The 14,394-nt window shown below is 42.7% G+C and overlaps 1 protein-coding gene across 1 annotated transcript in view; it reads right to left on the reverse strand.

Annotated features, from left to right (window-relative positions):
* The window catches only part of GIPC2 (GIPC PDZ domain containing family member 2), a 103,629-nt gene that overhangs the window by 37,752 nt on the left and 51,483 nt on the right, over positions 1–14,394 (reverse strand). Inside the window, exon 4 of the mRNA XM_043877986.1 lies at positions 4,100–4,206. Coding sequence (XP_043733921.1) covers positions 4,100–4,206 — 107 coding nt within the window. The remainder of the gene's footprint in view (positions 1–4,099; positions 4,207–14,394) is intronic.

A 14,394-nucleotide genomic window follows, 5' to 3' on the forward strand; every position in this document is an offset into this window, starting at 1 on the left:
TATGCCCAACTTATAAATTAAACTTTATCATAGGTATATATGTACAGGAAAAACAGTATACACAGGATTCAGTACTATCCACAGTTTCAGGCACCCATTGCAGGGTTTGGAACGTGTCTGCTGTGGATAAGAGGAGACTACTGTATGCATTCTTTATCAACTACATACATAATATGTGTATTAAGGGTACCAAAGTATTTTTGTTCTTCCTAACTAGTAAAAGTTTCTATGAAAAAACATGATCACATATATTTTATTTATATGTATGTATATATGTATTATGTATTATATATGTATTATGTATTATAATATATAAATAGTTATTTACATTAACAATGAGACAGGAGACATGATATATCACTCTTGACTTCTTTACAATGTATTTTGAATAGTCTGTGTAAAGTGACAGGCTATGCAAAGTAACTTAGATATTTATCTTTGCATCTATCCAGATACATTGCAGGTTATTGCGACAAGTATCAGTACTTCTCACACAAAAATGGCCACCAAGATCGTACTATTCTAAACAGCTCTTGATCTCATCATCCCTCTTCCATTCACATTCTGATTGCCTGTGTTCAGTCCTAATTTTTTTTAATTGAGATATAATTGACAAATACTATTAGTTTTAGGTATACAACATAATGATTTTATATGTGTATATACTGTAAAAAAAAAAATCACCACAGTAAGTCTAGTTACCCATCACTACACATAGTTTTCTCTTCTTGTGATGAGAACTTTTAAGATCTAGCCTCTTAGCAACTTTCAAATATATAATACAGTATTATCAACAATAACCACCAAGCTGTGAGTCCATGCTCAGGACATCCTTATAACTGAAAGTTTGTACCTTTTGACCCCCATCGTCCATTTCACCCACCCCACCTGCCCAACTCCCTGTCTCTGGCAACAACCAATCTGCTCTGTTTCTATACAAGGTGTGGTTTGTTTTGTTTGGAATGGGAGAGGGGGAGATAATAAAACTGAGGTCATCCAATATTTGTCTTTCTCTGACGTATTACACTATTGTTCAGGTCCATCCACAACCTACAAATGGCAGGATTTCCTTCTTTTGACTGAATAATCCTCCCTCGTCTTTTCTTATTGCAGAGGTTTCCTAATTGGTCTCCCCACCTGCAATCCTCACCCTCGCAAATCTACCCTGTCTGTTCAACATTCCATCCCCTAAAACCAAGGGATTTTTCTAAAACACAAAACCGACTTGCTGCTTCCCTTGCAATTTTTAAATAGCCACCCCCCAACCCTCAGCATTATTTACAGACCCTTCATGCCCTGACCCAGGCCTCTATCTCCAGTGTCAACACCTCCCACCAGATACTTTCAGCAGCCACACTCCAGCCTCACGGACATTTACAAGGTCCCATATCCATTATCATTTCATGCCCAGAACACTCTCCATCTGTGACTAACTCAACTATTTCTTATGGAAGCAACTCTCCCAATTTCCCTCTTCACTGATTCCTAACTGTAGCTCATCAGCTAGCCCCTTCCTTGTGACATTAACCTTGCCCTTCTGGTTTGTAACAGTTTATTTTCATGCCTCTTCCCTTTAAAGGAAAAGCAAGGTCTTTAATCACCTTTGTGTTACCAGCACCTGGACTGTGCCTGTCTCAACAAACATACCAAGTAACTCATGCAAGTGGAGTACTGTTCAGTTTTCAGAATTTGTGCTAGGTGATGAGGGGCTGCTTGGTTTCAAATCTTTACTGTTTGAAATTAAATCACAGGTCATTTGTATCAAATTTAATATTAGTGCCAAACTAGTTTTTTTTTCCCCCTTTATTATGAGCTACTTTAATTGCCTTATTTCAAGAAACAGGCTATGCAAATAGGAAGAGAGATTTAGATGTTTATCTTGGAATGAATCTTTCCCACCGCCTCAGGCAGATCTTCAGTTATTCTTCTTCATTCCAGCACCTGATACACAGCTGCTGCTCATAAATAAACAGATTTGTGTGACCCACATGAACTGTTAGAAGACGGCCCCCCTCCTGAAGTGACATGGAGCTTTTCCTGCCGACTCCACCTCCTATGCAAGCAGTTTGAAGGTCTGCTTTTCCCCTCCCAGCCTCCACTGCAAAGCACAGCTGGGGCCCCCAGCTCCTTCCCACTGTCCTTTCACCCTCTTACAGAGGCCTTTCTTCCACCCAGGTGTGTTCACTTGTTCAATGAACACGTACTGGCCTTCAGCAGTATGCCTGGCAGCAGGCTGGGCACCGAAAAAGTAAAGACTCTGAAATGACCAGAAGTTACTGCCCAGGGTTTTTTCACAAACTTCATCATCTCTCACTTTCAAAAATGCTTCTGGCTCTCCGCTGTCACCAGCCTCCATTTCAATCTACCCATTCACCCAGCAACAAGACACCCAACTCGGAATCTTCCTCTGGAGTCCCCAAAACTGACAACAATCTGGGTGACTCCAACGTTCAGGAAGACAACCCTGGCCTCGTGGTTCCTTAAGTATCTGCCCCAACAAACCACACCCATGACTGACCCTGACACCGTCCCCCACAAGCTCTGGATCCTATGATAACAGCCTCCTTACCATTCATCTGTCTCACTCTTTTGTTCTTCGAGCAGCTGGGAGCCCTAGGACAGACACAGACACATCCCTCCCACCCCAGGCAGGCACTCTGGAGCTCAGAGGCCTGCCTGTCCTGCCCTCCCCGCCCCGGAGGGCTTCATCACTGCTCTCTTCCTGAGGTGAGCAGGCCTGCATTTGCCACTTTGAATCCTCACCATTGCTGCCCTCTTCTGCTCTCGTTCCTTCCATTCATCTCTTCTCCTGGTGTTTTTCACTTAAATACTGACCTTCTCATAGACAAAATCAGCAAAACCCTTCCTCCCATCAGGCATACGTGAATCACTCACTAACTCATTAAATTCAAAGATCTGAGCTCCTCTGAATTGTCAGGCACTGTTCTAGGTGCTGGAGATAGGGCAGTTGATCAGGTCAGATGAGAACAAGACAAGGGGCAAAAAGGAAACAAAGATACAGTGAGGCCCAACAGGTTCAGCGCCTTAGAGAAAATAAAGGGCAAGGAATATCGGGCAGAGGGCAGGTGGCAGGAACTGCTATTAAACTAGCATATCAGAGGTTAGACAGGGAGGGACAAAGACAGAAATTGAAGGCAGCGAGAGAGTGAGCCGTGCCCATAAGCGGGGAGAGCATCAGCCAGATGTAACCGCTCATACAGAGGTCCTGAGATGGGGATGTATTTAGAGTGTTTGTGGACAGCACGGAGACTCAAGTGGCTGAAGTAGGGGGCAGCAGGAGGAGAGAGGCAGAGATGAGATCAGAGGAGAAACACACAGTCAGATCATGCTGGTCCCTCTGCGGGTGTTAGCTTGTTACTCTGAGGGAACCCACTGGAAGATTTTGAACAGATTGTTACAGAAAAGTAACAATCTCATTTGTATTTTCAAAGGATAACCCTAGTTGCTATGTGGGTAAAGAGGGTAAGAAGGCAAGGGAGAGAGACAGCAGGAAGCATGAGCTGGTGACCACAATAGTTGAGATAATGTTGGTGCCTTGGGTCAGAGTGGTGGGGCCAGAGGTGGGGGGAAGTTGGTTGCTCTGGTCTGCTGTGGAGGTGGATCCACCAGGATCTGCTGATGGAAGGGATGTGGGACATGAAAGAGGAGACCATATGATTATCAAATGCTTTGCCTGAGGAGGCTGGTTTTCATGAACATCATCTTTCACTATCAAAATCTCAAGTCTGTTTACTCCTACAGGTGGCTCAGTGACTTCTTCTTAGATCTCAGAGAGCTTTGGCTGATTTAAGTTTTTGAGGCAGTCCAGATGTCCGTATACTCTAGAAAAAATTGACTGCAGGTAGCTGAGGACTGCTGTATCACAATCTCTCCTCACACACATAGTTTCTGTATTTCCTTCTCAAATGCCTTCAATAACTTTCATATTGTTTAAGTAGGCAATGAATTAAAGACCATGCCTTAGTTAGAATACAGGCATTTTACTTAATCTTGTGATTTTACCTTTATTTTCAGCTCTGACAAACATGAATGTTCATGCATTTCCAAGCCGAATAGGAATTAAGTGAACCTAACATACCACTTCCTCCACAGTGGCAGGACCTTTCGATCTCAGACGAAGTGTCTCCCTTCCCGTGCCAATCTTTCCTGTTGATGACTTTCCAGCTTTTGACCTGGGCTCCATATCTATAAAAATACAATGGATAGGGAAAGGTACATATATTAAGAATTTCAACTGATGACTATAAAAGCTAATGGAGTTTCCATCACAAATTTTTGTACATTATTGTGAAATTTGATAAAAGCTATGCACCTTGATAGAATTTCCCAAAATAAATTCACCTGTCATCCATTTTTCTCATACAAGAGTCTCTCAAATTATAGAAAGGTATTGGAGGTCTGGCTACAAAAAGAAAAGGGAATATGTGAAATGTGCTGATGGGAAAGACTGGAAGTTACAAGGAACAAAAATTAAAACAATTGGTTTTATTGTAAGAGTAAAGAAGTCTATGTGGCATGAAGGCAGAGGTTGGTGTGCAGCTGGACTTCATCAAGGTCATGAAGAAGGGAAAGAGTCATGTCTTCATAGAAGACAGGAATGGAGGCACCATTATTTGAGGACCTACCTTCTGATTGACACTTTACAAAATCCCATTTAATTCTCATGCTAACCTAAGAGGCAAGTTAGAGCCATCACTTTACAGAAAAGGAAACTGAACTCAGTAGAGATCAGAAGTGAAGTTTTAGTCATTCAGTCATGTCTGACTCTTTTCACCCCCTGGACTACAACCACCAGGGTCTTCTGTCCATGAAATTCTCTAGGCACAAATACTGGAGTGGGTTGCCACTTCCTTCTCCAGGGGATCTTCCTACCCAAGGATCAAACCTGGGTCTCACATTGCAGATGGCAGATTCTTTACTATTTGAGCAACTAGGGAAGCAGCTGGAGGTGGGATTCAAATCCAGGTCTTGTGAACCCAAAGTCTGTATGCCTTTCTCCACAACACTTCACCACCACACCTCTTGGAAGCACAAGGAATACATTCAGATGTGGATGGATGAGAGAGGCAGGGTCCTCAGGAGGTCCTCTGAGAAGCCAGCAGAGAACAGGGAGCATGATGGAACAAGAGTTCACAGGGTGCTGCTTCTTTCTATGTGTGTGTTTTATTTCGGTTGCGCTTTTCCAACATATCAAGAGTTACCCCTTAGTACCAGACAGTAACATAAATGAGTGAAAGGATAGAATGGAAATGGAGGATGACTCCCAGGAGGTACCCTATCTAGGCCACTCCAGCGACTGCCTGCCCTGTCAGAAAGTAGACACTGCGCAGACAGATCTTCTGTTTGTTTGCAAAGAAAATGAATGCTCAGTTTTGTGCCAGATTTTTAACTTTTAGCAATTAAATCAAACTTTAAAACAACACAATGACAAAAAGAAAAGATTTGTGGATCGGGTTCCAATCACAGGCCACCAGTTTTGAGCTCCTGAAGGTATCCCCCGGGTCCTCTTGACTGAGGACTCTGGGGCAGCAGTCTGGGGCGAGGATGGAGGTGGGGGTGGGAAGACACAGCAACCAGCCCAGGAGATAACTGAGCTCTGATGCAGAGTTGCAGGGCAGGCTGTGGTATGTGAGCGGGTAGTGAGATCTGTACAGAGCACTCAAGGACATCAGGTGATCTGCACGAATGCATCCTTCCTTATAATCAAGGGTAATTTCCATCTTTAGCAAGCCCTGTTTCACTATTGGGGATCTACACCAAGGTGGGTAGGATTTTACATGTTAATTTTAACATGTATTTGAGGACAGAGTCACCAAAACATAAACATAAGTTTTCCTCTGAGAGTGAAATTATTAAAAATAATAATTGAGGGACTTACCCTGTGGTTCAGTGGTTAAGACTTCACCTTACAATGCAGGGGTGCAGGTTCAATCCCTGGTTGGGGAGCTAAGATCTCACATGCTTTGTGGCCAAAAAGCCAATGCATAAACAGAAGCAATATTGTAACAAATTCAATAAAGGCTTTAAAAATAGTCCACACACACACAAAAAAAAGATCATGTGGTACCGAGGACAGTTCCCCTAACCCCAAACCTCTAAATGATAGCTGACAGTGCTCATGCTGGTCACGATGACCTGACAGATGCTCGGGAGACTAGAGCTGTATCAGCAAGTTTACAGCATCTGCCTTGGCAGTCACACTGTGTCCCATCGGAGGGAAGAAAATTAACAGCAGGAAAATACTCACTCAGCACAGAGTTTCCAACAGAATACCCACAGAAAAAGGTGAGGTCAGTCACCAGCACTGACCAGGCTGGAGTCATGTACAGACGTATGGCAGTCAAGACAGCCTCAACCTGAATGATACTAGCCTCCAAGATAAATAACCTTACACACATCCACTGAGATTTCACCAAGCAACCTACTCCATATAATTTGTCTTCCCATGGAAGTGTCCTGCAGGGTGGGAAATGCTCAGTTAACACCTATGTTTGGTCTGCCACTATATACACATTTCTGATTGCAAAGTAATACACAGGCGTTCTGACTTATCAACAAGTCTTTTGTAAATTTGGTAAGCATGATATAACCCTAGAAAATTGCCCAAGTCTGGATACACTGAAGAAATTAAAGATTTCTGGGATGTATGAAGCTAAGGACCCAGGCTCTGGAATGCTGGAACTTCACAGAGGGATTGTCATCCAGGCTTGAGAAGTCAGCCAGCCTCCCTATGTCTCTATGCACCTGGCTCTCACCTGAAACACCAGTAGCTAAAAGAGAAAATGTGATATAGAATGAAAGATTGTTTTCTAATAGGTTTTATTTTTTAAAGCCATGGTCTTTCCAGTAGTCATGTACGGATATGAGAATTGGACCATAAAGAAGGTAGAGTGCCACAGAATTGATGCCTTCAAACAGTGGTGCTGAGGAAGACTCTTGAGAGTCCCTTGGACTGCAAGGAGATCAAAGCAGTCAATCCTAAGGGAAATCAACCCTGAATACTCATTGGAAGGACTGATCCTGAAGCTGAAGCTCTAATACTTTGGCCACCAGATGCGAAGAGTTGACTCATTGGAAAAGACCCTGATGCTGGGAAAGATTGAGGACAGAAGGAGAAGAAGGTGACAGAGGATAAGATAGTTGAATGGCATCGCCAACTCAGTGGACGTGAACTTGGGCAACCACCAGAAGATGGTGAGGGATAGGGAGGCCTAGCATGCTGCAGTCCATGGGGTCACAAAGAGTCAGACATGGCTTGGTGACTGAACAACAACTTTTTAAAGCAGCTTTAAGTGCACGAAAAATTGAGAAGACAGAGCTCTCCCATACACGTCTTGCCCCAATATATGCATCACCTCCCCCATGATCAACACTCCCCACCACAGTGGTACATTCATTACAATCAATGAAACTCCACAGATTCATCACATCACCTAAAGTTCAGTTTACATCGTGGTTCACTCTTGGTGCTGCATATCCTGTGGGTTTGCAAGAATGAATAATGCCATGTATTCATCATCACAGTATCGTACAGAGTAGTTTCACTGCCCTAAAAATTCTCTGTGCACTGCCTGTTCACCCCAGATTTTTTTTTATTTTGAATCATTATGTTTGTCAAGTCATCTTCTGCTCCAAAGTGTTATCTCAAAGCAAGTCACTTGGTGGCACCAAAACAAAAGCTGAAATTTTCATTCTGGCTTGGCCTCCAGAAAGGCAGTTTTTATGGCTGAAGAAAGAAGCCATGTTCCTCTACCATCCTGATTCTGGGAAGTAAATCAACTGGTTTATACATAAAACCAGGCAGGATAGTCCTGTTAGCCTTCAGGGGAAAGAAAAGCTTTGTTTTTTTAATGTTTGTAAATGCTGTTAATCTGGCTTACTTGTAGGGTGCTGGCCCGTCTAAGCTTTTCGAACCAGCCAGGCCAAGCCCTAAATCCCCCATTTCACTCCTCCTGAATGGATGTGCATAAGGCCTCTCTTGGGGATGAGTGATGAGAGGAATGCAGTTCACACAGGAGACCCCGGTAATCAGTCTGCAGCTCCAAGGATCCACTAGACTCTGGGCTCCCCGGGCTCCCCACCCCCACCCCACGTCACCCAGATCCCAGGGCACTCACCGCTCAAGGGTGCACAGCGGGCTCCCACGCCTGAGACGGACATCACCAGGAAGCAGTCGTCTCAACTCCCAAACCCTTTCGTGGCAATTGTATCTATTACTCTAATTATGTAATTTAGTTTAAAACTATATGAACTGATGAAAGAAGTGTGAAACAAAAGAGTTATTATTACTAAGAAAACTAGGTTAACTGCTTTGGAAAGACTTCATAAAGGCGAGTTGGGCGGGGGGAAAAGAAAGGTGTGGGCAAGATGACACAAGGAGATTAGAAAAATATCTTTAAACATCCAGCATTTCACATATCTGGGTTTTAGATATGAAACAGACCCCATAGATGAGCATTACCATTCTGATTACTAAAGAAAGACTTAATAGCACTCCAATTTGTATCCTCTCAGAGTTTTTTTACATGTGAAGAGTAGGAAAAGAATGAAGATTTCTGTTTTAAATAAAATGCTTATACCTACTTGTCATTTTTTATGATACCATTTTAACTGGCATTATCAGTAAATAGCCCGGCCCCTGCTATATCATGACACTCAGGGAGAGATGGGGAAACAGAGGAGGTGGGGAGATGTCTGTCTCTGGTCCCACCCTGAATCCCAGGGCAAGAGGAAGGCTGACATCAGCCAAGGCCCTGTCTGGAGGCAGAGAACTAGCAAACCAAGCTGAGCTCCCCAACCCACACAGGGCGTGTGTGGGGAGGAGGGGCATTCCTCTGCTTTTGCACAGAACAAGGTTTTGTTCTATTCCCTTGAGGGCCTAAGTTGGCCTGGGCCAACTTCAGAGTAGGCTCAGAGCCCTGATGTCCATAAGAGGAGGGTAGGTACAGACACAAGAGATGTACCCAACAAGAGATGGACTTCATAATCAGAGACTCTGAGTTAAAACACAGCTCCCCATTTACAAATTTTGTGAAGTTAGGGATACGTCCTCATCTGTAGGGATTCCCTCATAGCTCAGTCAGTAAAGAATCTGCTTGCCAGGCAGAAGACCTGGGTTCAATTCCTTGGTCAGAAAGATCCCCCGAAGAAGGGAAATCTCATGGACAGAGGAGCCTATCAGGCTACAGTCCATGGGTTCAGAAGAGTCAGACACGACTTAGCAACTAAACCGCCACACCTCATCTGCATGTGCCCTGAGAACACCAGCTACATAGAATGCGGTCTAACGCGTTCAGAGGGCTGCCGGGTGAAAGGTGCCAGGCCCAGTGGGCCGACTCACACACAGGGGCGGCTGCTGCTGCGCTTGCTTCTGCTGACACATCCACCCTGGAAAGAGAGCCATCTGCTCTTCCCACACCCTCTCCCACAAAACCATTTGCATTGCTTTTCTCAGGATGAGAAACATGCTGAAGTCTCTCTTTGAATGTTCAGAAAGCTATCACTTCAAATACAAAGGTCTCCTATTCTATCTCCTATAAAACTATGATTTTCTCCCTTCCATTTACAGAAGGGTACAAACAAAAGATGATCCACTACTCTACTCAGATTCTCCAAAGTGGCCCAATTGAATTTAAGCCAAGCCTCTCAGGGGAACACTCAGCAGTGGGGGCCCTCCAGTGTCCATCTCACTGGACCCCCAATCCCCATTCAAAGTGTCTCTTGTTAGAGTTACACGACACCATGTGGTCACGTTAGCAGACACATCAACACTCCCTCCTAGAAGAGGAAATAAACAGCCTCCTCCTCTAACCACCTGTGTAGGCGAACTAAGCCACTTTACCAGATTCACTAATGCATTTCCATAATTCCCAGCTCTGGAGTTACACAGCAACAAAACGGCAGCCAGATGGCAACTCAGGACTTGCAGGAGTTTGCAAGTCGTATTTGCCAATGACCTTCAGCATTACAGGCCCAGAAAGGCTTTTTTCCAGTGTTCCCAGAGCTGACCTGAGTCTTAGGGACTGACTCACATTAACCAAATTCACAAGAACAGATGTCATCACATCACTGTATTAATCATAGGGTCCAAGTGGGCTCCCGTGCTTCCCTCTCACGAGCCAGAAACTTCCTGGGCAAAATGTGTAAGCAAAGACCCAGACAGCAAGGCCAGGGGAGGAAGGAGAAGGCAGTGTGCCCCAGACCCTGGGTTCCAAGACTCCAAAAGCAAACGATGGACAGTTGATGTTTTAGAGTCCCACCCAACTGCGCGACTCTCAGTTTATCAGGCCTCTACCCATCTTGGGAATAAATCACTTGAAATTTCTTTCCCACTGGGTACCTAAGAAGCTTAGTGAGTGTGGCTGATGCTGGGGAAAAGGACGTGAGCACAAAGGATAATTCTTAGGGGCCAAGGCTGTCAACAGGTAGCTCAGTGGCATGTGGTCCACAGGCACGTTTGCGGAGTGTGCAGTGTTTTCAGACTTTTAAATTAATTGCCAACTTTTAAAAGTTGGGTGATTTCTCATCAAAAATCAAATGTTAAGTTCCTCTTGGAGGCTGACACAAGCCTACAAAACAATAATAATTAGAGTTGACAACCTTACTTTGGGGTCTGCAGCTCTCTGCCCTCCTTTTCAGACACTTGGGCTTCCCTCGTGGCTCAGCTGGTAAAGAATCCACCTGCAGTGCGGGAGACCTGGGCTCAACCCATGGGTTGGTGAGATCCCCTGGAGAAGGAAAAGGCTACCCACTCCAGTATTCTGGCCTGGGGAATTCCACGGGCTCTATAGTCCATGGGATCACAAAGAGTCGGACACAACTGAGCAACTTTCAGTTTCAATTTCAAATTTCATCAAGACATAGAGTTTCTCACTACATATGATTATGAAGCGTTACTTGTCATTTCTTATACCAGTGCCAGTCTTAGAGCACACTTTTATTTCAAAGGAATAAATATATACACATATATATATACTATAATTCATCTAAGGACAATAACATGGATCATCTGGGGAAGACAATTTAAAGGTAATGTTGGGACATCTCAGGCAGTCTAGTGGTTAAGACTTCACCTTCCAATGAAGTGGGTATGGAATCAATCTCCATTCGTAAGATCCCACATGCCTTGCAGCCAAAAAAAAAAAACAGAAGCAGGACTTCCCTGGTGGTCCAACGATTAAGAATCTGCCTGCCAATGCAAGGGACATGGGTTCAAGCCCTGGTCCGGGAAGATTCCACTGCTGCAGAGCAACTAAGCTAGTGAGCCACAACTACTGAAGCCCACTTGCCTAGAGCCAGTGCTTCACAACGAGAGAGGCCACCACAATGAGGAGAGTGAAACCATGGCTAGAGAGCAGCCACCCCGAGCCGCAACGAAGACCTGATGCAGCCAAAAGTAAACAAATACAATTTTAAAGGACAATTTATTTTAAAAAAAAAAGCAATATTGTAACATTCAATAAAGACTTTAAAAAACAGTCCACATCAAAAAAAAAAAAAAACAATATTTAAAAAATAAAATAAAGGTGATTTTTTAAAAAACTGATCAATTTACTATGTCCCAGGTACTAGAAATTCTCCCAGCTGGTTGCTCCCAGCTTCAGGGATGGGACACACAAATGGAACCTAATTGATCCTCTCCATCACAGTGATGGTTTCAGAGGTGGACACGTGAACAAAGGTCAGTGAGAAAAACATCTAAGGACTTTTGCTAGAAATTCTGAGATAAGGACACTCTCCCTTTCTGTTCTGTGTGAATAAGAAAGCACATGGTCCCAGCCATTGCTGACCACCATCGTGGGCCACCTTAAGATGACCTATAGATGATGAAGCTGATGCTTCAGGTGGCAGAACGGAAAGGAAGGACAATGAATGGGGTCCTGATCGCATTTTATGTGCCCTTACATAGAGCTTTGTGGATGCCAGCATCACTCATGGATGGTTGATTTATCAGATTCCCTTTTCTGCATTAGCCAGTTTGGTAAGGCTTTCTACTGTCTCCAGCTGAAAGATACCTCACAGATACAGAATTGTGTCTGAGCAATGAAGCAATCCTTCTAAAAAGACCTTCCAGGACTTCCCTGATGGTCCAGTGGCCAAGACTCTGCTCTCCCAATGCAGGGGGCCTAGGTTCAAGCCCTGGTTAAAGAACTAGATCCTCTATGCAACAAGTAAAACCCAGCACAGCAAGATAAATAAATTTTTTTTTAAATAAAAAGAACTTCCAATGCCTGAACTTATACAAACAGCACTGTCCATAAACAGCCCCTGTGCTCCCCTCTCTACCTTCACCCCTACCACACGTGCACTCTTTCTCTCTCTGAATAGCTGACATGGTATCTAGCTTCGCCCCAGAATTTAAAAATTTTAACTGTTCATTCCCTTTTTCTATGTGTCCTTCCTCTCCCCAACATTCCTCATATGTCTTTAGAATAGCAATGGGGTTGTTTTTGTTTTGATTCAGCTGGTAGGGTGCTGGCGCAGATAAGAAGGAAAAGGAGATAAGTGGATGCCACATACACAAGGTGGCTATTGGATCAACGGGCTGGCAACATGTGACCCAACCCTCCCCACCCCAACCTCCCACAAAAACAGGCTAAAGGAAGCGACTTAACTGTTCCTTTGATGAGACTGAACGGTGCATGACAAGTGTCGGAAGGGAAATACTATGCCAAAAATCATCTTGCTCTTTTAGATAATGTGTCATTTGAGAAAAACTCAACCCTATTTTTCACAACTCCCTGAAATTACAGAATGCATCTCTGGGATAATTTTAATCCAGAGGGGACTGTGTTATTAAAAAATATTATTAACCTCTAGATTCTAATATTAGTACAAAGAATTTAAAAGGATGGCTAAAGTATTTTCATCCTTCTATACTTATTTTATCCATAGGATGATTTTATGGGAATTCAAAAACTGTTCACTTTTATTAGTGGTCTATTACACATATTTTTCCTCCAACATTTAAAAAGTTTAGTAGTTGCAAAAATAATCCCACCAATTTAAAAAGTCGATACACTTTAATCTACCACATTTCTAACATGGAACCACTTAAGATAATACTAAAGAAAACTTTCCAAAAAGAGTATATAGTTAAAAATTATAAAGCCTCTAAAATCAAAATGATTCTGTTTCTCTACTTCATAGACTAGGAGTCCTAGTTTGTTTGTTTTTTTTAAATAACTGTTTTCTGGTTATGAAATTGAATGGTTTATATTTAAAATGTGAAATATACAAGAAACCTAAAGAAAAAAGTCCAGGTTTCCAGATGGCCCAAGTGGTAAAGAATCTGCCTGCCAACACAGGAGATCGAGATATGGGTTCGATCCCTGGATTGGGATGATTCCCTGGAGTAGGAAGTGGCAACCTACTGCAGTATTCTTGCCTGGAGAATCCCATGGACAGAGGAGCCTAGGAGGCTACAGCCCATGGGGCCACAAAGAGTCGAAGACAACTGGGCACATGCAAACAAGTCATTCAAAACCCACCGCCAGAGATAACTTTAACATTTCAATATATATATACTTCAAGTCATTTTTCTTCTATATTTAAATATAGTTTTAAAAAGGATATTACTGTACATTGTTTTGTAATTGCCTTTTCACTTAATCTATCAAATATTTTCCTATACATTAAGAGAACTGCTTATGCTTAACTTTTTCTGAAGACACACTCTGACAATTTTGAGTGCAATTTGTCAGATCCATTTCCTACAATTATATAACAACTTTCATTATACAAATACTGTTATTAATAGAATGTGTATTATTATAAAAAGAGCAATTTTATCGATGTGACATTACCTTCACACTGTTATACCATATTAAGGAAGACATATCACGTATTAGCATCAGTTTTGACCCCTTTATCTATTGCTATTTTAATTACTAAGCCTACAAACAGCCAAGAACTATTTTTTTTTTTAGTTAAAATAGCACATTTATTTTTAAAAATTTTATTGAAAGATAGTTGATCTAAATATAGTGTTAATATCTGCTGCACAGCAAGGTGATTCAGTTATGCATATACACACATTCTGTTCATGTTCTTTTCCATATGGTTTATCATAAGATGTTGAATTTAGTTTCCTATACTGTACAGTAGGCCCTTGTTGTTTATCCATTCTATTTGTAATAGTTTGCGTCTGCTAATCCCAAACTCCCACTCCATCCCTCTTCCACTCTCCTCTACCTCAGCAAGCACAGCTTTGACTTTATGAGTCAGTTTATGTTTTGTAGATCAGTTCATTTCTGTCATATTTTAAATCCCACATACAAATGGTATGGTATGGTATGTATCTTTCTCTGTCTGACTTACTTGCTTCATAAGATAATCTCTAGGTCTATCCATGTTGCTGCCAATGGCATTAAT

This window comes from Cervus elaphus, chromosome 20 (genome assembly GCF_910594005.1).
Source record: "Cervus elaphus chromosome 20, mCerEla1.1, whole genome shotgun sequence".
Taxonomy (NCBI): domain Eukaryota; kingdom Metazoa; phylum Chordata; class Mammalia; order Artiodactyla; family Cervidae; genus Cervus; species Cervus elaphus.